The sequence below is a fragment of the Muscardinus avellanarius genome (genome assembly GCF_963383645.1).
Source record: "Muscardinus avellanarius genome assembly, chromosome: X".
Classification (NCBI taxonomy): Eukaryota; Metazoa; Chordata; class Mammalia; order Rodentia; family Gliridae; genus Muscardinus; species Muscardinus avellanarius.
Window position 1 is genome coordinate 37,545,646 of NC_137792.1, and position 27,873 is coordinate 37,573,518.

At 36.7% G+C, this 27,873-nt stretch overlaps 1 protein-coding gene across 1 annotated transcript in view; it reads right to left on the minus strand.

The window, feature by feature from the left end:
* The window catches only part of EFHC2 (EF-hand domain containing 2), a gene marked incomplete at both ends in the record, with an annotated part of 177,241 nt that overhangs the window by 42,939 nt on the left and 106,429 nt on the right, over nucleotides 1–27,873 (minus strand). Inside the window, 3 exons of the mRNA XM_080719441.1 lie at nucleotides 21,688–21,818; nucleotides 24,087–24,283; nucleotides 27,213–27,355. Coding sequence (XP_080575567.1) covers nucleotides 21,688–21,818; nucleotides 24,087–24,283; nucleotides 27,213–27,355 — 471 coding nt within the window. The remainder of the gene's footprint in view (nucleotides 1–21,687; nucleotides 21,819–24,086; nucleotides 24,284–27,212; nucleotides 27,356–27,873) is intronic.

Genomic DNA, 27,873 nt, shown 5'->3' on the forward strand with positions numbered 1-27,873 from the left:
AACTTACTTCCAGAAAGGAAGGTGTACACACTAATAAGTAGTAGCTGGAGGAAGGGGAGATTAACCACTTTATTTTTTATTAAATTTTTATTGGTGCATTGTATTTATACATCATAATGGGGTAAAAAACTTGTGTAGGCATAAATGCACACATCACCCAGCCAGCCCCCACCCAATCCCCACCTCCCTCCCTCCCATCCCTCCCTCCCATGCTTGGTTTAGTGGTTGACTTCGATATGAATTAGTACATCATGCGCTTTAAAGAGTTTCCTTCTCCCCGCTCCCATCCCCAGTTAGGCTGCCTTATTTGCTCCTCTATAGGATCTCTTTTTTCACCTGGAGTTCCTCCTATAACCCCATTCATCCTAGCTTTCACATATTAGGGAAAGCACCGATTCCTTACTTTTTGCTACTGACTAATCTCACTTACCATAATGTCCTCAAGATCCATCCATTTCCCTGAAAATACTGCAACTGTATTTTGTTATGGCTGAGTAAACCATTTTAACAGGTAAGATTTAAATATTCACTCAGCACATAAGTTAAGCCCTATGTCCATGGACAGGAGCAACTTGAAACTTCTACACATGAAATTTGTGCTGAAAGCTAGAACTGTAAAAGGCTACAACTGAATTGAAAGGATTAGTAAACTCTACTCACTAGCCAAGAGAGATGACAATGAGGCTTTTTCTTGGCTTTGTCTCTAGGTATAAAAATTATCTGATAAAACGCAAAGCCAGGGGAAGGGGAGGGAAATCCCACCAAGTGCTGTCTGTATACATCACTGTCTTTATGAGCTACATTATGATGTGAGACTGTAATGCACCAATAAACGTATTGTTTTAAAAGCCAATATTTTACGTAAAAATTTGGAGTGCAACTTTTGTTACCCATATACTATATAAAGCTCTAAGGCAATAAGTTAAATTTGGCCAGTTTATAAACTAGCCTAGAAAGGCAAACATAAAACTACTCTGAAATTTCTACTTTTAGATGCCAAAATTAGTGGATGAAAGTTTGAGAAAAAGCAGGATTTGGATAGTCTCAAAGAATCTCTCTTGAGTTATTTACAAAAGGAAAGATAGTAATTATTAAGGAAGAAACCTGGCAGACAGTACCTTAATCAAGTGATCAAGGTCAACATCACCAATAGTAAGACATACTGGCATCATGAACTCTTTGATATGGTACATGAGGACAAAACATCATTTCTGTGGTATACTTGCCTAAAATGAATAACCATGAGTCTAACCACGAAAAAACCTCAGAAAATAGATTGAGAGACATTTTACAAAGCATCAAGATTATAAAAATCAAAGAAAGGCTGATGAACTGCTACAGACTGTAGAAGAAGAAACAACTAAACACAGTATAGACTCCAGGATAGGATCCTGGAACAGAGAACGAAATTTAGTGAAAAATATTAGTGAACTTCAAAAGTAAGGTTTTTAGTTTACAATAGTGTTCAAAGTTAATTTCCTTGTTTTGATAATTATGCTATGGTAAGATGTTAACATTAGGACATGCTAGGGCAAGGGTATATGGGAACACTATTATTTTGGAAACCTTTCTATAATCTATGATTAGGTCAAAATAAAAGATTATTTTTAAAAAACTACTCTGAAAGGCCAACCCAAAATCCTCCATGGGTGAGAATCAGCAGATGAAAGATTAATTAGTGTCTTGAATTTGGAACAACAAAAATTAGTAATGGACTATGACATTAAGATATTTTAAATTATTAAAGAGTTAAAACACAGAGAAAGCATAAGAAAAGTGCCTGATGCCATGGAAAAGAACAGAAACATACATAATTATATAATACATAGTTATATAAAATTACATATGTAAGATATCAACTAATTAGTATTTAAGGAGTTGGAAAATAATCGATGATATACATGAAAGACTTAAGGAAAATTCCAAGAATGAAGCACAGAATGAAAAGTAAATAAAAGGAATGAATGAGAAATAATTTACAAGACAATGAGAAAACATAAGTTCTAGAAGGAAAAACAGAAAATGAATAAGAGAAGCTACTTGAAGAGATATACAGCTCAGAATAATTCTCAAATTCAAAAATTACAAATAGTCCCCAAGATATATTGTAATGAAACTACAGAAAGCCAAAAACAGGAAAAGCAACCAAAGGAAAAAGGCATAAGACTACAAAGAAACAATTCTATTAACAAGAGACTTACCAATATTCACAATAGAGGGCAGAAGAGAATAGAAAAACATTTTCAAAAGGTCAAAGGAAAATAACTATAAATCTAGAATTATGTATTCATTTAAACTTCAAAAGTAAGAGAATAATAATGCATTTCAGGAAATAAGAATGTATTCCCAAAGTTATAAAGCAAGTCTCAATAAATATCAAAGAATCAGTATCGTGCAAATCACATTTTCTAAGAGTAATAAGGACAGAAATAAAAAACTAAAAGGAAGCTATCTATCCTCATGCATATTTAAAAATTCAAAAACAAATTTTAGATGCTAGGTTGGCTTAAATAAATTATAATAATACTAGAAAATATTTATATGGAGGATAATAAACATTAAAGATACTAAAACTAAAATAATAATTAGAACATAAATTAAAGGCTAATGTGCATTTCTTAGCAAATACTGACAAATTAGTTAACATCTAACTTGAGAAATTAAAAATAAACACAGAGGAAGTATAAAGAAAGATATAATGACAACAAAAGTAGGAATTAATGAAATAGAAAGCAAAGATTAAAAAAGAGGATTAACAAGTTGAAGTCTGGTTCTAAAAAACATAGTAAAATAAACAACTCTAATAAAATTAATTTTAAAAAGAAATGGCACAAATCAAGAGCAATGGGGCTAAAAAGGTGATAAAAACTTTAAATTAGATTAAATGAAAGTTTCTAAAAACTAAATAATTTTCAAAATTAACCCAAGAAGAAATTGAAAGTTGAAATAAGATACAATACTCTCAGATAAAATGAGTCATTAATCTGTCCAGTGAAAAAAGGAAGGGCCATATGTTTGACAGGAAACTTATACAAACCTTCAAAGTACTGACAATACTACTGTTTTACAAAATGCTCTAAGAAAAACACAAAATGGACGTTCTGAAACTCATTTTAAAAGGCTATATATTGGACTAACATAGTACTAAGACCAAAAAGAAAACATTCAGGCCTATCTCATTTCACAAAACAAAGATATGAAAATCCTAAATAAAATCTGAATCTATGACATGTTAAGTATATAATGGCAAAATATTTTAAATATTCCATTTAAATCTAGGAAAAAATAAGAATACTTGAAATTGTTATTTATAATGTTGCATTACAGTTGCTAACCTATATCATAAGAAAAACAGAAAAAACATCATAAGGAACAGAAAGGAAGATGAAAATCTGCCATTATTTACAGTTTATATAATACAATCCAAAATAAAATCTATGATAAATACAGGATCTGATAACTCAAAAGAAAAAATTTAAAATATTAAAAAATCAATAGCATTCAGACACACTAACAACCAACTAAAAAATGGTAATTTTTAATTAAAGAGACACTATTTCCATCAGCAACAAAACTATGAATAAAACAGGATATTCTATATTTATAGACAAGTCTCTACTTCATAGTGACAGAAATTCTCCCCCCAATTAAAATGAATAAAATTAAAAAACATAATTCCAGTCATAATTCAATCAACCTTTTCACAAAGCTAGAAAAAGTGGTCATAAAATTGACATGAGAGATTAAAAGCCTAGGAAGTCAAGCCAGGTGTGGTGGCATCCACCAGTAATTCCAGTACTTTGGAGGCTAAAACAGGAAGATGACAGGTTTGAGGCCAACCACTGAAACTTAGTGAGATCCTGTCTCAGACTAAAAAATAAAAAGTGCTGGGGTTCTAGCTCAGAAGTAAAATGCTTCTCAGTTCAATTCCCAGTAACGCACGCGCGCGCGCGCACATACACACACACACACACACACACACACACAAACACACAAACACACACAGTATCTGGGAAAAGTCAGGGAAAATTTGAAGAAGAAAACTTAGAACTCTGCTATATGTCATCATGATTCATCATGGTGCTATTTTATAAATGAAAACAGGTGGTACTGCCTAAGAATAGACAGTAGAAAATTTTAACTAAAAGATAACACCTTCTCATGTATGCCTCCACCATCTTGTACTCCATTAAGATGTATGACTCCGGTTTCCAGACTTCTGGGAAGGTGACGACCGAGAAAAGCGGGGCTTAAGAGCCCCGCTAACAACCAATCTCCATTACCACAAAATCAGTGCCTTTCATAGCCAGAAAACACCATCACCAGAGAAACAAAACAATCACCAGGCTCCAGAGAGAAAGCGGACTGAGAACAGAGCTCAGAACCACAGAGGAGATAACCGGCCTCACGCCCGAGGACGCGGCAGCAGCGCCATACTGCCAGCGGCAGAGGTGATTTCACCGGACGGCTACAGCAAGCCGAGGTGAGCTGCTGCGGAACAGCCAGGCGGGATTTCTCGGCGAAGGAACATCTAAAGCTCCCAGTGGCTGAGCTCAGCACACGCTGCAGGGATTCAGAGTAGAAATCAAAATCAAGAAGAAAAACGCCAGCCCCATAGCCGAGGGCGTAGCAGCGGCGCCATATTGCCACCGGCAGCAGCAGCAGCGAATTCAGCAAGGCCAGTACAGCCACATCTGTGTACTCAAGAACAGTGAGTCAAATTGCGGGCCACAGAGGAGAAATCCCAGTACTGTACTCCCTGGGACTTGACCCAGTGGGGGAGTGGCAGTGGCAGTGATATCACACCATAGGAGAACGTGCAACCTGGCATCCCCCACAGTTTAAAGCAGCCTCTATCGACTCTCTGGATCGGAGACTCTGTTATACAACCCAGTAAAGGAGTAGTGGGGACTGAGATACTACTGACTCGAGATCCAGAACACCTTAAGTGAAGTCATAGTGACCCAAGGGAAGAACCCAGAGAAGGTACAAACTTCCGAAATCAAGGGAAAGAGGAATAATACTAGAGCAATGAATGCCCACAACCCCACAACATCAGAACCTGATAAAACAGAAATTCAGAGATTTCTAGAAGATCAAATCAGGAAAATAACTGTAGAAATAATAAACGTGCTTCGAAAAGAACTCAGAGAGAGCCAAAAAGAGATAAAGGATGCAATTAATGAAGTAAAGGCCTCAATTCAAAGCACAAACAACCGATTAGAACACATGGAGAACAGAATCTCGCTCTTAGAAGATGATCATTCCAAAAATGAACGCATAGTTTCTAATCTAGAAAAAAATATCCTACACCAGGAATCTGATATTGAAGAAATATGGGCCCATTTTAAGAGAGCTAACCTAAGAATAATTGGAATAGAGGAGGGAAAAGAAAGTGAAACCAAAGGGATCAACAATCTCTTCAAGGAAGTAATAGCAGAAAATTTTCCAAACATAGAGCAAGAGGTTGATACACAGGTCCAGGAAACTTATAGAACTCCCTTTAGACAGGATCGGAGAAGAGGATCCCCACGCCACATAATTGTCAAAATGACCAATGTGGAAGCCAAGCAGAGAATCTTAAAGGCAACAAAAACAAAGGACCAAGTGACATTCAGAGGCAAACTGATGAGAATCACTCCAGACTTCCCAAACCAAGTCATGAGAGCCAGAAGGGCTTGGAATAACATATTCCAAACTCTGAAAGAAAACAACTTCCAATTCAAAATTTCCTACCCAGAAAAACTTTCTAACAATTAGATGGGGCAATAAGAAGCTTCCATGACAAACAGAAACTGAAGGAATTTATGTCTTCAAAACCAGCGCTAGAGAAAATACTCAAAGAGATTAACTACAAAGAAGAAATAGGTAACACACACCAGAACCAGAGAAATAAGATTTTCCATCCAACAGACAACTAAGATTGGTTATCTGTGGAGATTCATTATTTATGTTAGTCTTTTACCTATCTCTAAATTGTATTGTTTGCCTTTATTGTTAATTTTTAGGATTTCTAGTTGGAATATTAATATACCTTCAGATATAGCATTTGGAAATATTTTATCCCATTCTATTAGTAACTTTTAACTCTGTTTACATTGTCTTTGGATATACAATATATTCTTTTTATTTTTTAGGGAGTTTGTATACTCTTCTGTTGCCTGTGCCATTGAAATCATATCCAAGAAATCACTGTCAAATTCAATGTTGTGAGGTTTTATGACCCAGATTTTCTCCTAAAAGTTTATAGTCTTAAGATTTATATTTAGGTCTTTTATCTATTTTGAGTTAATATTTGTATATGGGATTAGGTAAGGGTCCAATTTTATTTTTTTCCATGTAATTATTATTTTTCAACAATATTTAGTTAAAAGATTATTATTTCCACCACCAAATGTTCGTGGAAACCTTGTCAAAAATAACTTGACAATATAGGGAAGAGTTTAGCTCTAGGCTTTTATTTAACTCCAATGGTTTATATATCTGCCTTTAGAACAGTACTATACTGTTTCAATTATTGTAGCTTTATATGGTTTGAAATCAGAAAATATATATATCTTCTAGCTTTGTTCTTTTTCAAGATTGTTGTGGGTATCTAGAGTCCATATTCCATATTAGGATAGATTTTTTTCTGAAAAATAAATATATAAATATATGATAGTTTCACCAAAAAAAATAGAAAAAAAATATTCTCTGGTAAGAAAGAAAAAAGAAATATTGAAATGTTATCTTTAAGTCATCAAAAGCTTGGTATCAGACAAATGAAACTGTTATGTGAGATTATCATTTTTAAGTTTGGATAAATTGCTATAATACTAGAAGTCAACCACTAAGCCAAGCATGGGAGGAAGGGTTGGGGCGAGAATGGGGTGGGGATCGGGTGGGGGCTGACTGGGCGATGTGTGCATGTATGTCTACAAAAGTTTGTATCCCACTATGATGTATGAATACAGTGCACCAATAAAAAATTAAAAAAAAGATGTATGACTCCAAATGCACCAATAAAAATTAAAAAAGATAACACCTTCTTTTCCAAGACCCCACTTGATTTTTTGAAATTTTAACTATTTTTAAATTATCATACAGTAAGATCCACTCATTGGCATATAGTTCTATGATTGTGATGAAAAATTCATGTAAACTTACAAATCCCCCACCTTCCCTGGCTCAATTTAGGTGAAAGGGAGAGAGTTGCCTTACAGGTACAACTACTAAAATTTTTTTGCATATTCTGCATTTTAAGTAGATGTATGACAAGGGGGGATCTTTTCACAAGAGCAACTTCCAAGGTATAGCACAGGATCTCCTCACCTCTGTAATTAAAGAACTGGGAAGCCATAACTTTGAGGCACTGAAAGATATCAAATTATCCCCCAATCAATCAAAACATAAATAATTAGAGGGCTACACACTTTCAGTATTTCAATTCTCTGGAATGCATTGATACATACTACTCCAGTCAATACTGCTATTTAACAAATTACCCTAAAAAGAAGTTTAAAACAACCATCTTGATATGTTAATGGATTCTGTGGGTCAGAAATTCAGTGCAAAGAAGGATGTCTGGAAGATTCTGAAATGAGGGATATGAATTCTGCATAACAAGGGCCATTAACTCAGATCTCAGCTGAGAATGTCAATTGAATTACTACTTATGTATGCTTTCTCCATGTAGCCTGGGGGTTTCTTCATAGCATGGTAGCCTAAAGGTGTTAGGGCTTCTTATATGGTATCTCAGGGCTCCAAAAGCAACAGTCACAGCAAATAATACATAATCTACATTTGTTCTATCTGGCTATAGAAGTCACATAGCTTTACTACTGTCACATTCTATTGGTCACATGTGAATGACAAACTCACTCAAGATTCAAAAAGAGATGACATTAGTCTCACCTTTCAGTGGAAGGAGTGTCAAATTAACATTATACATTAGTGTTTTGGATGAGATATACTACTGTAGCTATATTTGGAAAATAAGACCCACAATATATGTATAATAGTTTCCTTTAACAATATCATTGGTATCTAGTATTCTTCAGTTAACTGGGATATTTAGTAAAGATACTTCAATTTTCAAGAAATGAGAATGTATTACATAAGAAAATTATTAAAAATATTATGATGGAAGAATATAAAAGGCTAGCTTTTCAGGAAATCTGTAATTTTAAAAGTCTGAACTATACAACAGAATAAGAAGGAAAAGAATGGGTAAATCAGTGTCGCTAATTTAATAAGAATTTGAAAATTAGATTTTTTTAATATAAAATATTTTGGAGCCAGGCATGGTGGTGCACACTTCTAATCCCAGCATTTGGGAGGCTGAGACAGGAGGATCAAGGTTTGTAGACAGCCTCAGCTACTTAGTAAGGCTCTTTGCAATTCAGTGAGACCCTGTTTCAAAATGAAGAAAAAATTAGGGTTAGGGGTGTAGCTTGGAGGTGGAATGTCTCTGGGTTCCATCTCCAGTACAGCAAAAAAAAAATTAAAAAGTAAAAAAATAAAATATTTTGACTCATAAGAATTTCAAATCAGCAAATTTTTTTGGCGGTGCTGGAGATGAAACCAAGGGGCATTCTACCTCTGAGCAACACCATCTGCCCTATTTTTTATTCTCTATTTTGAAACAGAATCTCACTGAGTTGCAAAGGGCCTTAATAAGTAGCTGAGGTTGCCCTCAACTGCAATATTCCTGTCTCACCCTCCCAAATGCTGAGATTATAAGTGTGCACCACCACCCCCAGAAAATCAGCATTTTAAGAACATAAGATAAACTTAAATATCCACTACACACCACACACAGAACAATTTGAGATGAATCATGTACTTTAAAGCTAGAATCATAAAGGTTTTAGAGTAAAATATCTGGGTGACTTTGAGGTAGCCAAAGGCTTCTTAAACAGATTACCCAAGGCAATAACCATAAAAGAAAATATTGAGAATTTGGGGCTTGTAAATGTATACTGGTACAACCATGTTGGTAAAAGGTCTAGATATATTTTAAATGAAATATATACCTATTCTATGCTACAAAAAGTCCATTCCTCGTATATATCTAAGAGAAAAACATGTGTTCACACATACACAAAAATCATACAAGGATGTTCAGAGCAGGTTCATTCACATTAGTTCCAAATTAAAAACAACCCAGATATTTATCAGCAGAAGAAATCTGCAAATATTAGTATATTCATACAATGAAATGTTACTCAGTAACACAAAAGAAAAGGAACTACTGATACCCTTAACAATATGAATGAATCTCAAAATGATACTGAATTAAAGAATCCATAAAACATCTATAGAGAAAAAAAATCAAAATAGTGGCTACTTCTTCAGTGGCAAAAATGGGTAAGGACTTACTGGGATAGGGCATGATGGACTTTTCCAGGGTAATGGTAATGTTTTATGTCTTAGTAGAGAGATGGTTGTAGAGGTATTTGCATTTGTTAAAACTCAGCAAATGAACACAATGTTTATACATTTTATTGAACATAAACTTTACATCAATGGAAAAACTATAAGTAAATGGTAAGCATGATGAAACTTTTAGAGGAGAAATAACTGTTATTCATGATTTTCTTTAAAATGCATCAAAATTAAGATGGTTTAATGGATGAATGGAAGGATATATACATGGAGAGATATGTGAAATAGCAAATAAACTAAGAAGTAAATGGAACAATGATAGATACATGGGTATTCACTGATCTCTTCAAATTTTCTGGATATTTAAAATATTCATAAAATGTTGAGTAACAATGAATGGGTAAGATTTGGGGGTTAAATCTGGTAAAAATTTGAAAATTATAAAACTACCTCATATTTTAACATCTTAGAATATCATAATTACATTAATATAAAATACTCTGGCTCATAATACAAGAATCTCAAGTAAGTGCAGTAAGATTACTTGACTCTCCCTAGTAATCAGAGAACAGCAATAACAACAACTCATTCCCTGCTCTATTATGATTCTGAGCCTCTTGACTTCTTCCCAGAACATTCTGCCAGAATTTGCCATTAGCTCTTTCTGGAAATTGAAGAAAAAAATAAAAATTTTCTTTTTGAAGAAAAGTTCAAAGGCTCATTGCCCAGGCTTTTGAATTTCATTTGTTTGGGTTTTATTTAATTTAAATTTTATTTATTTTTTGTAACTGCTCATTTTCAAATAAAGAATGAGACACAATCTATTAACTTTGTGTGCAGCCTGCTACAAATTTCTTCAAATCATGTGTATTCCTTGAAATATTTAATAAATATAGATATATATACAACCTTTAAATTCTAGGCATAAATAGCACCAAATTATACTTAGTTCTGAATTTTGTTCTCTCTAGAAAACTATATATATATATATATATATATATATATATATATATATATATGGCATCCATCAGTGCTGTTTACCAAAATCTGTTCTCCCCTTTTTTCTAAAGACATGTGTGAAACCCTGTGACTAGTACTAGCCAATGAGTTGAGAGTGTAAATAATATGTATTTCTTCCCAGGTGAGAATTTGTTGTGTTTAACCCTCTAAAGTTCTCTTTTCTCTCTGGAAAAGTGGTTGATAACACTGAAGTGGTTAGTTTGTGGTTATTCTCTCACTTTCAGTCCCTACAGCTACTATGAATTAAATTCTTTTGACAGTCACAATGATTATATAGAGTAGGCAGAGAAATAAAATTTTTGTTGACTTAATTCTCTAAACCTTTGGAGTTTTTGTTACTACAGCAGTAATTAGCCAATTCTGACAAATACAATAAACATTTCTTCAGGTATGCATACTTGTTCTACTTAATTTTTTCTAATGGCTAAAAAATACTAATGCAATAGACTGTATCCAACTATTCCCTATTGTTGGGCATTTAGTTTTTCCATTTGCTATTTTTGCTATTACAAAGTATGCTACAATAAATACTATATCTATGTATGCATGCCTGCATACATGTACCTCTCAACATATGTAAAAATATTTCAAATTTTTAAAAAACTTGTAAAAGTGCAAGTACTATGTAAAAGGATCTAAATATTAGATACTGCCAATTTTTCTCCAAAATGCTGAATTAGTTTTTCTGTATATGTAGTAGTGGGGATTAAACTCAGGGTCCTTCTACCTCTAAGATATATCTCCAGCCCTATTTTATTTTTTATCTTGAAACAGGTTTTTTTAGGTTCCTGACAGACTTGCTAAGTTCCTGAGGCTGGCTTAGAATCTGTGATCCTCCTGTTTCAGCCTCCCAAATACAGGGACTACAGGTGTGCATTACCATGCCCAGTTATGCTAAAATAATTTAAACTCTTATAATAACAGAAAATGAGAGTTCCTATTACTCCAGCACACTCAACTGAGGTCAACTATATTATTATTTTTAAGTGGTGCCACTAAAATAGGTAGAAATAACAGTTCATTGTTGTTTCAGCTTGCATCATTATTGGGCATCTTCTCATAGGTTTAAAGACTACTTTTATTCAGTGAATTGTCTATTCCTGTCTTTGGCCCATTTTTTTTCTGTTGATTTTATAGGATTTCCTTATAAGTCTTTGACACTAATCCTCTGGGGTTCTTAATACTGATTGTGAATATTTTTCTTAGTCTGTCCCTTATCTTTTAGGTTTATTGTGGTATCTCTTTTAATTCTAAAAATATATATTTAGCTGGGCTTGGTGGTACATGCTTGTAATCCCAGCATTTAGGAGATTGAGAACAGAGGATCGCAGTTTGTGGACAGCCTCAGCTACTTAGTGAGGCCCTCCACAACTTAGTGAGACCCTGTCTCAAAATGAAGAATAAAAATAGAGTTGGGGGTGTAGCTCAGAGGTAGAATGCCCCTGGGTTCCATACCCAGTATCGCAAAAAATAAAAATATATATTTAAAATATTTTCATTTTAAGATATATATAAGTATCATGCTCTCGTTATTTCTTCCGACTTTCCTCACTTATAAAGATGTACATTCACAAACATATCAAAGCCAATCAGTAAGTCAAACATGAAGAGGGAAGGGGTAGGGAATGGGGTGGGAATTGGGAAAGGGCTAAATGAGTGATGTGTGCATGTATGCTTCTACCATCTTGTATCTCATTAAGATGTATGACTACAATGCAGCAATAAAATCAATAAAATAAAATAAAAATAAAGATTATGGTACCTTGTGATACAGAAAAATATAAAATTTTCCTGTAGCCAATCTGCTTAATCTTTCCCTTCTAGCTATTGGAAAATGTGCCCCATCATAAAATAAAAATGTGTGAAACCTTTTTAATCAATTGTCACTAAAACCTGTATTATTAACTCATTCTTCCTCTACTAATTTAAAATGTTCTCCATATTCTATACTAAAGTCCACAAAAATGGTCCTTCATAATCACTGGGCCAATCTCATTCTTCTAATTCTCAAAAACAAAACCAAATCGAACAATAAAAGCCTACTTTGTAATTCTGGTTAGAATTATTTCAAATGTACACATTAATTAGCACAGATTAGAATTTTTATGACACTGTCCTCCCATCCAGAGATATCATAAAGCTATAAAACTATATTCATTTCAGTCTTACACATCTTTTCTCTGATTTACTCTTAGATATGTCCTAATTTTGTTGCTACAGTAAATAGTATCTCCATTTTTAGAATGTTTCCTAACTGGTTATTGCTTTGCATATAGCTTTTTAAAAAATTACTTAGCTACTTTCTCATTCTTCTAAGGATGAAACCCAGAGGCACTGTACCTCTGAGCTACACCCCGGCCCTATTTTTTAGTCTTTTTTACTTTTGAAACAGGGTTTCCCTGAGTTGCAAAGGGCCTCACTAAGTAGCTGAGGCTGTCCACAAACCACAATACTCTGGGCTCTGCCTCCTGAATGCTGGGATTATAACCATGTGCCACCACACATGGCTCCCAAACATTCTTTTTTTAAATATTTTATTAGTATATTGTAGTCATACATATTAATGGGATAAAAGACTTGTGGAGACATACATGTACACATCACCAAATGATTAGCCCTTACCCAATCCCCACCCCATTACCTCCCCATCCCTCCTTCCCATGCTTGGCTTAGTGACTGACTTTGATTTGTTTAAGTACATCATGTGCTTTAGAAAGTTTCCCTCTTAATAGTTCTATTTTTAAATTTATTTTTGTGGATTTTCCAGGTATGCAATTATTTTTGGTTTCTAGTTTTTAAAACCAGTCTTTAGTTCTATTTGGGCTATTTATACAGAGATTCCTAAATGACTATTTCCGTAATACCTAGAGTAACAAAATAATGGAATTCGATGGCTGAAATAGTGTCATAAAGATCTAATCTAAGCCTTTGTATAAAATAGTAAGGATTGTGGAAATTGGACAGAAATTCAGAGAAAGGGCTCTATGTAAGGAGGGCAGTTACCACTTACCCCAAACTGATTACTGTCATGGGGAAATGTTGACCCAGTTTCTATTTTCCAAGAGGTACCAGATACATAGATTTGTATATCTGAACTCCTAATGTTCAAGATTTTCAAGGACATAATACATTATTACCTTTAAAAAGCAAAAACAAATGAGCAAACAACAACTAAAATTTCCAGTTTTCAATCGTTGAACTTACATCTAATCCAAGAACTTCATTTAAGGCAATTTAAACTCAAAGTCTTGTAAGACATTGCAAAAGCAGTATTTTCAGTTACTAAAACTAGGTAGGTATTTTGCTTGTTTTGCTTACAAACAGGGAATTTAGTATCGAATGACAACATGCATTTGTGATCCCTGTTTGGCTCCTGTGGGTTTGGATTTGCTACCCTTAAAATGAGACAGGTATCATTTATTTATTTATCCTCCACTTTAATTATTAAAGTATAATTAAATATAAGTGGGCATGGTAGCTCATGCTTGTAATCCTAGTACTTGGGAAGCTGAGAAAGGAGGATCACAGGTTCACAGCCAGCCTCAGCAACTTAGTGGGACCCTGTTTAAAAAAAATAAATAAAATAAGGCTGAATAATAGCTCAAAGATAGACTGTCTCTAGTTTCAATCTCCAATACAAAACCGACAATAACAACAACAACAATATTGTATATGCATGCACTGTGAGATGATTAAATCAGTCAAATTAACAGATACATTACCTCATATAATTGCATGTGTGCATGTGCATGTGTGTGTGTGTGTGTGCATGTGTGTGTGCGTGCGTGTGTGTGTGTGTGTGTGTGTGTGTGTGTGTGGTGTATATGCATGTGGTCAGAACATTCAAGAACTACTCAGTAATTTTCAGGAACATAATACATTATTACTAACTATATGTACCATGCTATACAAATAAATCTCTATAACTTATTCATCCTAACTGAAACTTCATACAAAGGGTACCTTTTAAATAGCCTTTCTATATTGGGGAAATTCCCATATTAAATTCCCTATTATCCCAACATGTAAGTCAGAGTTCAATTTCCCAGCCTTCTTTGCAGTTAGAAACATGCAGATGAGCCAGGATCTACTAATCAGGACAACTTTCAGAAGATATTGACTCAAAATGAAGTGACAGGACAAAATCAACTCAGTGTGATACATCTGGTGTTAGAGGTGTCTAGCTCTTGTAGGTGGCAAAGGCCTCAAGGTAGCCAATGATGCCAAGGTAGCAGTGATGGCTGTGGTAAAATCGAGTTCTTAGCAGCTATGCAAGTATAGCAACAACTCACGGGTGACAGTAATAGTGGTAACAGAGGTCATTTTCTCATCAGGAAAGCTCTACAATCTAGTTCTGGCCATAGTTTCTAAAATTCAGTCTCAAACTTATTTCTCTATCCCTTCCAAAGATATTATGAACCAGCCAGGATCCTTTTAATAAATTCCGTTTCTGTGTAGCTACCCAGAGAAGATTTTGTTTTTTAAAATAAGCCTTCACCAATACAAACCACCACAACCAACAGTCAGGAACAGAAACAAATCAAAGATCTTCATCCTTTTTATTCCCAAACCAGCATTCTTTCTACCACATTACATTATTTATATTAATGCTTTTAGAAAGGTTCGAAATACTGTTTTCAAAAATATATGCTGGGTCCCCATCTAACAGACATGCTATTAAAACTAATAAAGTATGTATTTAATTTATGATAAGGTATTATGTTTGAGTGCTTTTAGAATTTATCTTTGTTTTTACTTTTGTTCCTATAGATTCACTGAACAGTGGCTTCCCTACAAGATGTTAGATGGCTTAAAATAAAAACACCAGTAGCAATCACAGAGTATTTCAAATAAAGATAGAGTAAAACCATATAAAGGGAGAGATAACTGTCCTAAATAAATCAGGGTGAGCTCATTACCATGTTTTGAATATTAAATTTATAAGCCGGGCATGGTGGTGCATGCTTGTAATATCAGTACTTAAGAGGCTGAAACAGAAGGACCGCAGGTTCAAGGATAGCCTCAGCAAGTAGTGAGGCTCTCATTAACCTACTAAGACCCTGTTTCAAAATAAAAATTTATAATAAAATAAAACAGAACTGGGAGTATACTCAGAGGTAGAATGCTCTTGGGTTCAATCACCAGTACTACATAAACACCAAAAAATTATAATCTGCTTCCTTGAAGTATAGTAATAGAGTAGATTATACAAACATTTTACACCTTGGATCCACAGATAATGATGTTAATTATTTTCCATCTTAATGGTCTCCAAGTTAGGAGTTTCTCTTCCAACTTCATTTATTAACAAACGTTTTAAATTACTCCATTGTGGGTAAAAGTATAGCTGTTTTCAGTAGAAAACAGCATGTAAATTCCTACAACTATTGTTGGCAATGCCAAGTTTCAACTACTGGTATAAAGTGTTTTACCTTTTTTTAAGTACCTACCATGCATTGGTCAGTGTGCTATAATAAGAGCTTTACAAACAGTTTCAAATTTACTATTCCTCACAACAGCTCTATGTAGTAGGTATTATTATCTCTACTTTATGGATAAAAAAATTATTCAGCAATTTACCCCAGGCCAACAAGCTGGTAAAATGAGAGGGCTGAGATTTTGGAGTTTGCCAACTCCAAATCCAGTGATCTGATCTATTTATAGCATACTACCTCCCTCAGAAAGAATTTTAGTTTTATAAGCAAGAATATTTTCTAGAGGCTCTGAATCTTAGAAGGAATTTATCACATGGATGTTCACATGGGAATCACTGACCCATAATTAATAACGGAAGGTTAAGCAAGAACTGCATGACAATTCACTATATTCATTGAGGCCTGATATACTGGGTTTTTGGAGGGATCTTGGAAAGACACAAGGGTAAACTGCCCATGGCACCTACCTTCTAAGATCCTCTCCCAAGAGGGTAGAAGAGATGAGCACACAGGGGACCAAAATATACACAAGCTATACAGGGCCAGATGTTATCTCTGATGGATAGATCAAGGCTCAGAAAGGTTGCCAGAGGGAAAGATAAACCATGTCTTCTCTGACATTAGGCTCTTGCTGCTGGGGCTGCCTGTAGTTTAGAGTACAGAGCCTGCTCTGGGGAGCCCCACCCTGCCCATGTTCCCAACTGTATGAAATATTAGCCCTGCCAAGCCTAGACCCTGCCCTACTCCCCGCTGAAATCTGCCTTCACTCTGAGAAAGGCCCTGTGCACCCTCTCAGATAACAATTGGTAGCTCTCACAAGTAAATGTGACAGAAAGTAAAGAAAGGGTTGCAGAGAAATCAGTCCAGAGAAATCAGCTAAGGATGGAACTGGTGACCCTCACCAGGAAAAACAAAAAATGTTCCCAGCACAAAGGAAAAAGGAGAAATATTCTCTACCGCTTCCTGACCATCCCTGTATTCCATGAGGTCTACTGCTGAGGCAAACATTTCTGGGAAGCCTACACATTAATCCATGATCAACCCTGGCATATTATGCAAAGGTAGTTTATTAGCTACTGCCCTCAAAGTTTTTCAGAGAAGAAGGGGAATGACAGGGACTTTGATAAAACAACGGGTCTGGGTTCTGAGGTGCCAGGAGTATGTTGAGAGGGCCAGGTATCTACACTGGACAGAGGCTCAGGTAAACAGAGGTGAAGCCCAGATGCTGGCTTACCTTTACTATTCTCTATCACTTCAATGCCCAAATTTGAAAATTGAACATTTTATAAGTGTATTATACACCTGTATTTTAGGAGTTTCAGAATGTCAGAGCATATAAAGGACCACAGAAATCAATATATGAATGGAAGAGTGAAGTGCATAGAGGTGAAAGTGGGTTCCCAGGTTATTTGACTGGTGAGGATCAGGCCTTGCTTTCCCTAACTCCAGTAATCCAGAGACAGATGGTACTTCCCTGGTAAAAGGTAATCAATTATTTATTTGTTTGCTACAAGTTTTAGTCTGAATGTTCCTTGAGAAATAGATTTATTCATTAAATTATTCAACAAACATCTATTGTACTGGCAGGATCATGGACGCAAGGAAATAAACGAGTAATAACTCACCCTGGGGCTCCCAGTGGACAGAAGCTATAATTCATTTAGCATACTGCTTGGCTCATAGTAAGTGCTCAATAAATGATGGCTTCTACAAATGTATTCTTCTAGTAAGATATTAAGGGGAAAGAGGTAAGCAAGTGACAGATCAGGACCAAACCCATGTGATACATAGAGTGGCCTGGATTTTTCCTGTAGACAATGGGGAATTCATACAGGATTTAGAGCACAGGAATGACCTGATCAGATTTTAGGAAGGCCATGATGGCAAAATTTTGCAGGATGAGAGTTAAGAAAAAAAGATCAAACCAGGTGCAGTGGTGTATGCCTGTAATCCCAGTACTTGGGAAGTTGAAGCAAGAGGAGGTTCAAGGCTAGCTGCAGCAAGTAGCAAGACTCTCAGCAATCTAGTGAGACCCTGTTTCAAAACAAAAATAAATAAATAAATAAATAAATAAATAAATAAGGGCTGGTTGTATAGCTCAGAGGTAGAATGCCCTTAGGTTCAATCCCCAGCAACACACACACACACACACACACGAAAGGCTGTGTAGCTTGAAGTTAGCACACCCCTGGGTTCAATCTCCAGTACCAAAAAAAAAAAAAAAAAAGATCAGTTACATAGTTCTCCAGAGTCTAAGAGAACAGTGACACAACACTGAAATGCAATAAGGAAGCTGAGGATGATGAATAGTGAAGGCTTCCAGAGGTAGGTAGGAAGTCCAGCTCCCAAGGGTGAATAGGACAGAGAGAGAGAAAGAGGAGAAGAAAGGGGAGAAACAAGCAGACCCCTGCCTTGGGTACTTGGAACACATATGGTGACCTTTAACATATGTGATTCCCAGCTGCAATTTTCTAGCAGAATAAAATTAGGTGAACTTAAGTAAAGTTATTTTGGGATGCTTAAGGGACATCCAAGGGGGAGAGATCACAAAGATATGTGTATTTTCAGATCTAGAATTCAGGAGAAAGATCTGAGCTTGAGGAACTAATATGGAGCCATCAACCTATAGGTCAGAGCCAAAGTAGTGAGGTCTAGATAAAATGTATCCACTCAGTCATATGTATTACCACCCTACTATTTAATAGCTAGGTAATGTGATAAGATTAAATCAGATAACAAGAAAGAGAAGGGTTTTGCTCCCAAAGACCTTACCTCCTGGTAAGGGGAGACAAGATACACACACATACATACAACACTTAAATAAAAGAAAGAAAAATATTAGCTAGTGAAAGCAAAGAGGAAAGAATTAAATTAGGGTGTAATGTGAAAGTGATTGGATATGTAATTTCTATGTCTTTGCCCAGGCAAGGGTTTGAGAAGCAATACAGAAATCTAAAGACAATATAGGACCCACAGTTATGGGTCAAGCACAAAATGGGAGGCCCAAACTCAGAGGGTTCAGTGCCTTACACCAAGATTGCTATGTTATCCAAATATCTTGACTCCTGGGCTATATTCTCACTTAGAGACATCTACAGTTTGGATGTGATTTGTCCTCCCCAAGGGATGATGTGCTGGAAGCCTGGTCCTTAGTATGGTGATACGAGAGGTGGTATGACCTTTAAGAGATAGGGACTAATGGCAGGTGATCTGAGCACTGGAGAACTACCCTGGGAAGGGATTAATATAGTTCTCATGGAACACTGGCTAGTTCTCACCTGAGAAATGTTGTAAAAGAAAGAGATTGGTCCATCTCCACTTCCTATATTGCCATGTGATCTTTCCTACATGTGCTCCCACTACGATGCCACCTGCCAGAAGGTCCTCAACAGAGACGAACAATGCTGGTAGCACTCTACTGAGTCTCCAAAACTATGAGCTAAATAAATCTGTTTTTATACAACATACAGCTTCAGGTATTACATTATAGCAATGGAAAACAGACTAATACAGAAACCATGTGAACACCTCCAAACCATAATCCCCAAAATAACTGTAGTGGCTCTTTCATTCAGTAACTATGTACTGGTCCCATAATTAGGTGCTGAGGATATTGCAGTGAATGAGACCATCAAGGTCCCTGTCCTCATCAAGGTCATGTTCTAACAGAAAAAAAATATACACAAGTACACACATATACACGCTCCCCCCAAGTAAACAATACTGAAGTAAAAACCACAAGTTGTGCTAAGTGCTATAAAAACTATGACAAGAGACTACAATTAACAGTGAGTGATCCACTTTAGATAGGATAGTCAGAGAAAGAAAGCCACTCTGGGGATTAGTCCTAGAATTTAACATGGGATGAATGGTAGTAAGGGTCTTGCAGGCAGAGGAAACTGTGTGCATAGACTTGGAGGCAGGAAAGAGCTTGATGTGCTTGAGAAACTAAAAGGTCACTGGAGAGGCCAAAGGACATGGCTGGAGAAAAAGAAGTGATGACACTAGAAATATAAATAATCGTATCACTCAAGGCCCTGCTGGCTGCAGTCAAGTGTTTGGATCTTATTGTAAGGACAATAGCAGGACACTGAAGGATTTTTGCGGGGAGGACAGGTAAAATCTGAGCTGATTTTCCTCTTAACGAATTTTTGGGATGGAGAGCTTTTTCTTTCTGAGCATGCAGTGCCTTGAGGTCCTTTTTCCTACCCACAATTAGTCGGGCTTCCATCTGCAGAGCAATTTCTCCTCCTTGGATATCCCGCCTGGCCGAAGTGCTTCCCAAAAAGCCCCATGAACTCACTAAAGTAGTTCCAATAGACTTTGTGAGACTACTGGGAATGGACACTTCTGTAAAAGGACACTAAATAATAAAATAAAACTGCTCCCTCATTTCTGATGGAAACTTGTTTTCTCCTCTACTGCTTTCCATTAGTCCATGGCCCGAGTAATTATCTCTGCTCTTTACTCGGCCTCCATTTATTTTCCAAAACACCACGAACATGTGTATGTGACTATGAATAATAACAAAGAACTATAAATTCTTATTGATCCCAGAAGGTTGGGAATTCTAAACAATAAAAAATGTCCTCTGACTGCTTCTCTCAAAAGAACATTTGGAGACAAAAAAGAGCTTTATTAAAACAACAAATGAACTCCTGGGACACTGTGGGCCTCATGGTGGGCTTCAGGCCACCAGGTAGTGATGCAACGGGCAACTGTAGACAGAGTTGGAAAGACCTCCCTGCTACCCTTGCCTGGGCTCGCTTCCTCATTTCTCACTCCACATCTTGACTGCATCAAGCCCGGTTTACTATATAGCTTTCAGCCACTATTGTTTTCAAGACCCAGAATTCTCAGCCTAAAGAGAATGTCCCCTTTGTCCTCCATCCATGATTTAATTTACATTCTCCTGAACGCTCCATTCACTTTGTTTTCGAGCTAAGAAGTCTCACAATTGTACCAGACTCAGCATTTGAATTTCCCTGTGTTTTTGCTGGTTGGAAATTTGCCTAGGTCAGGCACTGGACAGACCCAGAATTCAGCTTTACCTTGGAGGAAATCTTTATTGTTTGTAATTCCTTATGGTACCTCTAACTATTGGCATATATTTTCCCTCAATTTCCATATTTTTGTCTTTCAGGATACACAGACACACATGCAATACATATCACATTTTCTTTGATAATCAGTAAAGTTTCACTCTTTCCCAACTTAAAACATATTCCTAGGGAGCTGTCCCTCTTTGTCTCCCAGGTTTTGGAAGGGACTCTCAGCTGCATTTTTCTGCTTTCATCATTCAGTTACATCATTTGTGGCATTCCCCTGATCATTCAACACCATGATTCACAAGACAATGTGACCAAATGTCTCTTTTCTCACGTACAAACTTATATGTAAGTGTATAAAACTTACTTTTGTCTCTCTTTCCCACAGATAAACTTTTATGTAAATGCATAAAACTTACTAGAATTTGTTTTGTGTATGGTACTGGGGATTGAATCCAGAGGCATTCTATCTCCAAGCTACACATTCCCAGCCCCTTTTATATTTTATTTTGAAACAGGATCTCTATAGTTGCTGAGAGTCTTGCTAACTTGCTGAGGCTGGTCTTGAACCTGCAATCCTCCTATCTTAGACGCCCAAATACTAGATTATAGGCATGTGCCACCACATCTGGCTAACTTAATAGACTATTAATGGACCAAACATGACCACAAACTAATACAAATGTAAATAAATGCCAATTCTTAACAAAGTGCATGTAGTCAATTGATTAGAAAGCATTAGAAAAAACTTGTTCTGTCCTTTGGACAATCTCAAGGGGAAAACAGATAACTGTTATTGTTAGCAGAATATGATTTACCTGAATGTATTATAATCCACCATCTTCGTGTGATCAGAGTCAGCAGCTGCAAATACCTGTTTGATCTCTCTTGATTTCGATTCTGCTTCTTTCAGCTTCTGAAGGGCGAGTTCAATGCTGCTATATGGAAACTAGAAGAAAGAAATGAAAAGAAAGACATTTAAATATGCCAGAGATTGCAGGAGCACACTATTTCTGATGGCCAGCAAAGAGACTGCATGTGATGAACTCAAATATATCTGGACATGTCTTTCCAGAGAGACCAACAATGGGAATATGTGAGTAGCCTTGTTAGCTCCTGAGTTAAAGCTTTAAAACAAGTGACATGAGCTGGGCGTGGTGGCGCACGCTTGTAATCCCAGCATTTGGGAGGCTGAGACCAGAGGATCGCGGTTCGCGGACAGCCTCAGCTACTTAGTGAGGCCCTCTGCAACTCAGTGAGACCCTGTTTCAAAATAGAGAATAAAAAATTGGGCAGGGGGTGTAGCTTGGAGGTCAAATGCCTCTGGGTTCCATCCCCAGACCCACAAAAAAAATAAATAATAAAACAAGTGACATTAGCAAAGGCCATCAAGAGAAAAATATCTCTGCTTCCACCTTAGCCTCTTCCCTACGACTCTTATACACTGGCCCAATATTTTGGCAAACTGCAGTAGAGAGAATGGGGATTCAAAATTAGATAAAGTTGACCCTCATTTTCTCCAGATATTTAGACTGAGTACCCTGAAACTGCTGGCCACTAGGTGATGCACAGATCAGAGTAAAGTTGGGTGTCAAAGATCCACACAAGCAGTATAATCTCTGTACATTTGTTCTCTGGACAGCCTGTTGATCTGTCTCCTACCCTGTGATTAGCCTTTTGACTCTGTAAGAATATTTCTTATTTAACCCAACAAAGCACAGGGTTATAAATAATTATAGCTAAGAGATAAAAATTGAGCAGCTAAATTTTTAGAATAAAAACATTGATGGTAATTTAGTATAAAGCTCCCTCTCTTCCACCAAAAAAATATCCAGGTGGTCTGGTACCTACTGCGGGTCCCCAGTCCCTCTCCACTTTTTGCATTTCCTTTCATCTATTTCCATTAGCTCTTTTGAAAAGATCCTCAGAATGATATTAAAGAGTATATTAATATTTCTTTCCTTATAATGTCCTTTTTAAGTTTTAAAATAATGCAATTTTCACTTGAGATGCTGATACTAGATAATACCCTATCCTGCTTTTATCATTTTGAAAGGAGGAAAAACTCTTTATTCCTTAAAAATATATGTTTTAGAGGGAGATGTAGCTCAGTGGTATAGGGCTTTTCTAGCATGCCTGCGACCTGGGGCCTACATATGTTTTACTCTATACATATAATCCTTGACCTCCAATGGGGTTATGATCCTGTCAAGAGAGACCCTGCTGAAGAACATTATTAGCCAACAGCCTCAAGCTGTCACACCTTCCAGATTCATGCAGATTTCACATGCAATGTCTCTAATGAGTACACTGGGAACATTTATGCATGTGTTCCTATTAGGCAATGATTCCTAAATATACATGTTTGCACAATGAATGAGTCCACATATAAAATCAATATTTTAGCTGGGAAGAGTAGTGTACACTTGTAATCCTAGTACTTTTGAGGAGAATCATAGATTCAAGGCCAGTCTCAGCAACTTAGCAACATCCTAAGCAACTGAGGGAGACTCTTTTTCAAAATAAAAATATAATAGGACTGGGGGTGTAGTTTGGAGGTAGAATGCCCCTGAGTTCAATCCTTAGTACCACAAAAAATAAGACTTTAATGATTATTTTTACTGAACAGCACTGCCGTAACAGCACTTTTAGGAACAATACCAATCCTTCCATATTACTTCAAATAAACAAATGTCTTTGGGCTGTCACCATCTTCTCCTTAAATTCTTATTTAGGCTTCAGGTAGCCACTGTCATGGAAAGTTGCAACCCCAGCAACTACTGAGTTCCTTTGGGATCTCTGTTTGTTCCGGTCTTGGCCTTCTCTATTGGCCTGTGCCAATTAACTGGGATGGCACAGTGTGCGGCACCAGATTCTCTTCCCTTCCTATAGTCGTTGAATTTCTTTGTGAAAACATTGTTAGCTTCAGCAAAAAAAACCAGGAAACTTGATTCAGCCCTGGGCTTGCCTCCTGCCTGTGCCTGGAATCCGTGAGGCTGGGCAGTGGAAAGCGAAGCGTGTAAACAGAGGAGACAAGGACCTGGCCTCTGTGATGGGACCTGTGGCCAAGTCGCACAGATCCATTATTCATGCCCACATGTGTGAATGCACAATGTAAAACCAGTGGCAAGATGAAGAAGAAAAGGCCCTAAAGAAAGAAAAACACACATTGCAGAAGGAGGAGAGACTAGTCAAGAATTATGCAAAGCAAATTCACCCTGTCTATATTCTTCTCCATGTAGTTTAAGGTGTACTCATCAGCATTGAGCAAAAGAAACAGGTAGCCATTCACGTTTATTTTGGCTCCAACATACAGCTCCTCAGACTTGATGTATTCCGATAGTTCACTTTTAAAGATTTCCTGTCCAGGCCTCTTAACTCGAATTCTTTTCAAGAACATCCCACCAGTAATCCCTATAGAATGAGAGAAAAGTTCGTGGGTAGCTTTTATTCTTAAAAGAACCATATACCTTGCTTTTGGAGTTACTTCATCCTCAAATACAGATCATACAACTCATCTGTGAACTCATATTGCCTATTATTCTCAGACTTAAGAGAAGGATAAGCTAATGGGTGAAGAAATAAGACTTTTTAGGTGAGCATGGTAAAGAAAACAGTTGTATAGTATTCTAGCTTTTTCCTTCTCTCTTTCTCCCTTTCTAATCAAATAAACACTTAGCAAAGACCTGCTATATGTGCCCTGCCACATACTGGGAGTGTGGACGTCAGGAGGTTACTTATCTTTAGAGCACATTTCAACATAACCAGTTATAAAACTCCTCATTTATGTTTACTTCCACCTATCTGTCTCACATTTTTTTTAATTTTTAATTTTGGTGGTACTGGGGTGGAACCCAGAGCCTTTCTACCTCCGGGCTATACTCCCAGACCTATTTTATACTTTATTTGGAAACAGGGTCTCACTAAGTTGCTGAGAGCCTCACTAAGTAGCTGAGTCTGGCTTTGAACCTGTGTGATCCTCCTGTCCCGGCCTCCCAAGCGTGGGGATTACAAGCGCGCGCCACCACGCCCGGCTTCTGTCTCACATTTAACCTGAAATGCATATTCCATATTAGGATAGATTTTTTTTCTGAAAAATAAATATATAAATATATGATAGTTTCACCTAAAAAATAGAAAAAAAATATTCTCTGGTAAGAAAGAAAGCAAAAAGAAATATTGAAATGTTATCTTTAAGTCATCAAAAGCTTGGTATCAGACAAATGAAACGGTTATGTGAGATTATCATTTTTAATTTTGGATAAATTGCTATAATCCTAGATGTCAACCACTAAGCCAAGCATGGGAAGGAGGGATGGGGAGGGAATGGGGTGGGGATCGGGTGGGGGCTGACTGGGCGATGTGTGCATGTATGTCTACAAAAGTTTGTATCCCATTATGATGTATGAATACAGTGCACCAATAAAAAAAAAGAAATGCAGATTAAAGGTAAGATGCCCCATCTCTGTAAAAGAAATTACTTAACTGAAGATTAACTATGAGAGTCCCCTTAGCTTTTTTTTCACATGTAAAGTATAAAGTATGTTTGCTTATTTTTGTAATGCTCATGTCTTACTTCCCAGAATTCTCACCATTTAACCTTTTTGCTTCTGAGCACTGTAATTTTTTTTTGGCCTCGTAGAAAACAAGCAGAGTTTAATTGGAGACTCCAAAACCTTGTGACATGACTACAGTTCTTGAGACCAAATGGGCTTTTGCAGTGAGCTTCATCACACTCCTACCATCACATTCAGACAACAGAGGTTGTGGAAAGACCCAGGCTTTGCAGCCAAACAGAACTGAATTCCATCCTGCTTCTATCACTTGCCTGCTGGGTGATCTTTAAGAGTTATTTAGCCTCTCTGAACTTTTGCGAATTCTTATTGATAAAATGGAAATAAAATTTATGAGGGGCAAGGAAAATGTACCTCTCAGATGACCTACTGTTGGGAACATGACTGATGGAAGGTCCTAGCTTCTGTGTTCTGAAATCCATCCTCAGGGGTGTTCCATGGGCATGCTTCCCACATAATGCTGCTAATGATTTGACTGGACAAGGCAGGCACACTAAGACTGGCCCATTCCTGAAAAAAGGAGGGCTCCTCCAACTAGCAACTTTAATTCAGCTTTGTAAAAACCTCCTTAGAATCCCACTATAGTCTAAGACCTCCTTTTTTCCCCTTCTGCACAGCAATCTGATCACTCTACTGGCCTCCTCTGGCTCCCTTCACATTTTCCCTAACATTTCACCTAATAAACCTCTTGCAGATTTAGTTCATCTCAGCACTTGTTTCTTGGAGGACCTAGCCAGCCTATCACAAAACTTCATCTCTTAAAGCTCTTTCTGGGGGCAACAGTAGGTACTGGGTGATGGCTGGTATCATTATAAACTGGGAGTTGCGGCCAATGATCTGTTTTACATATGTTGCAATTTGCTTGGCCACATCTTCCCCACTCTAGGTGTATACAGTTGACTTTCTGACTATTCAGAGTATGACTTTTAGTCATTCCTATTCAATTTCATATTTCAAGGTTTTCTACTATTCAAATCGCCATGTAGTCTGACTTAGTTTTACAAATTTTTCTTTACTCATTGGTGTGCTATGAGGCTCATACTAGCTCGCAGGAGGTGACTGTTGGATTGTCAAAGATTTTTCAAGCCAGTTCTTTTTCTTTTTAAAATTTTTTAAATCTTCATGTGGAACATATTAAAATGGCATACATTCAGACTGTGGTTGGTGTCCTCTCCCCCCTCTGCTTCCCCTTCACCCCAACAATGAGTGTCCAGGTTAACCATGCTGTATTCATACTTTTACACATATTTGGATGTAGCTCCTCCATTAATCAACCTCAGTCTTCTTCCTCTCCTATCCTTCCATTCTAGCTTTGCTGATGTTTCCTCTCCATTATCTGGAGTCCCTCTGGTATTCCTAATACTCCCTAGTTTGGGCATATTAGAGAAAACATATGTCTCTTCTCTTTCTGTGCTTGGCTGATCTCACTTAACATAATGTTCTCCAGATCTTTCCATCTTTTTGTGAATGACGTGCTTTTCTTCTTTTTTATAACTGAGTAGAATTCCATTGTGTGCATTTCCCATAATTTTGCAATCCATTCATCTGTTGATGGAGACCTAGGTTGGTTCCATATTTTGGCTATTACTAATTGTGCTGCTATGAACATGGGTATGCATGTGTTACTATACTTCTCTGATTTCAACCCCTTTGGATAAAGGGGTTGAAATCAAGCCAGTTTTTAAACAGTTTTTAAACTTTTAGCTTCTTGAAAATGGTCATGATTGGGGTATTCACACCATGGAAATGGTGAGAGAGAAGTCTCTTACCTGAATTCCTTTCTATAGGTTCAAACACTGAAAGTGTATCATCACTGAGAAAATATGAAATAATAAACATCCTGTCCACATCAGAACATTTGTCCGTGATGAGTTTTGCAAAGTAACGGAGTATATTACTTATGTTGCCATAGCTAAATGGAAATAGAAGTGAAAAAGCATTGCATAAGTAATCTTACACACTTAAATGTATATTTATAAAGCCTGCAAACTGTAGGCTATAGTTTTAATATAGGAACTTAAATTTTCCAAAGTAAGGGTTCACCATCCTCTTAAGGTCTGAATCTAAATACAGAGTATATTCTCAGTATGCTAAAATATCTCTTATTCATTATATGTCCTAGGTACACACTGGGAAAAGGATCCAACACAAATGTCATCAATAACACTGCTCAAACCATTTGCATTCATCAGTTGTTCTTTAATCATGAGGCTGGTTAACAATCACAATAATCATGTCATACGATGGTACCTGGCCCATGGCCTGAGCCAATCCAGAGGGTGTGCTCTCCCTAAGCCTGGGGCCATCTCCTTGTTTCAGAACCCACCGTCTCATGCTCATGGCTTTTCTGCCTTGTAACCCGCATCCCACCCCTCTCTGAGTCATTTCTCCATCTCCCTAGCATCACATGCAATTCTCTTTGGAGGAAAA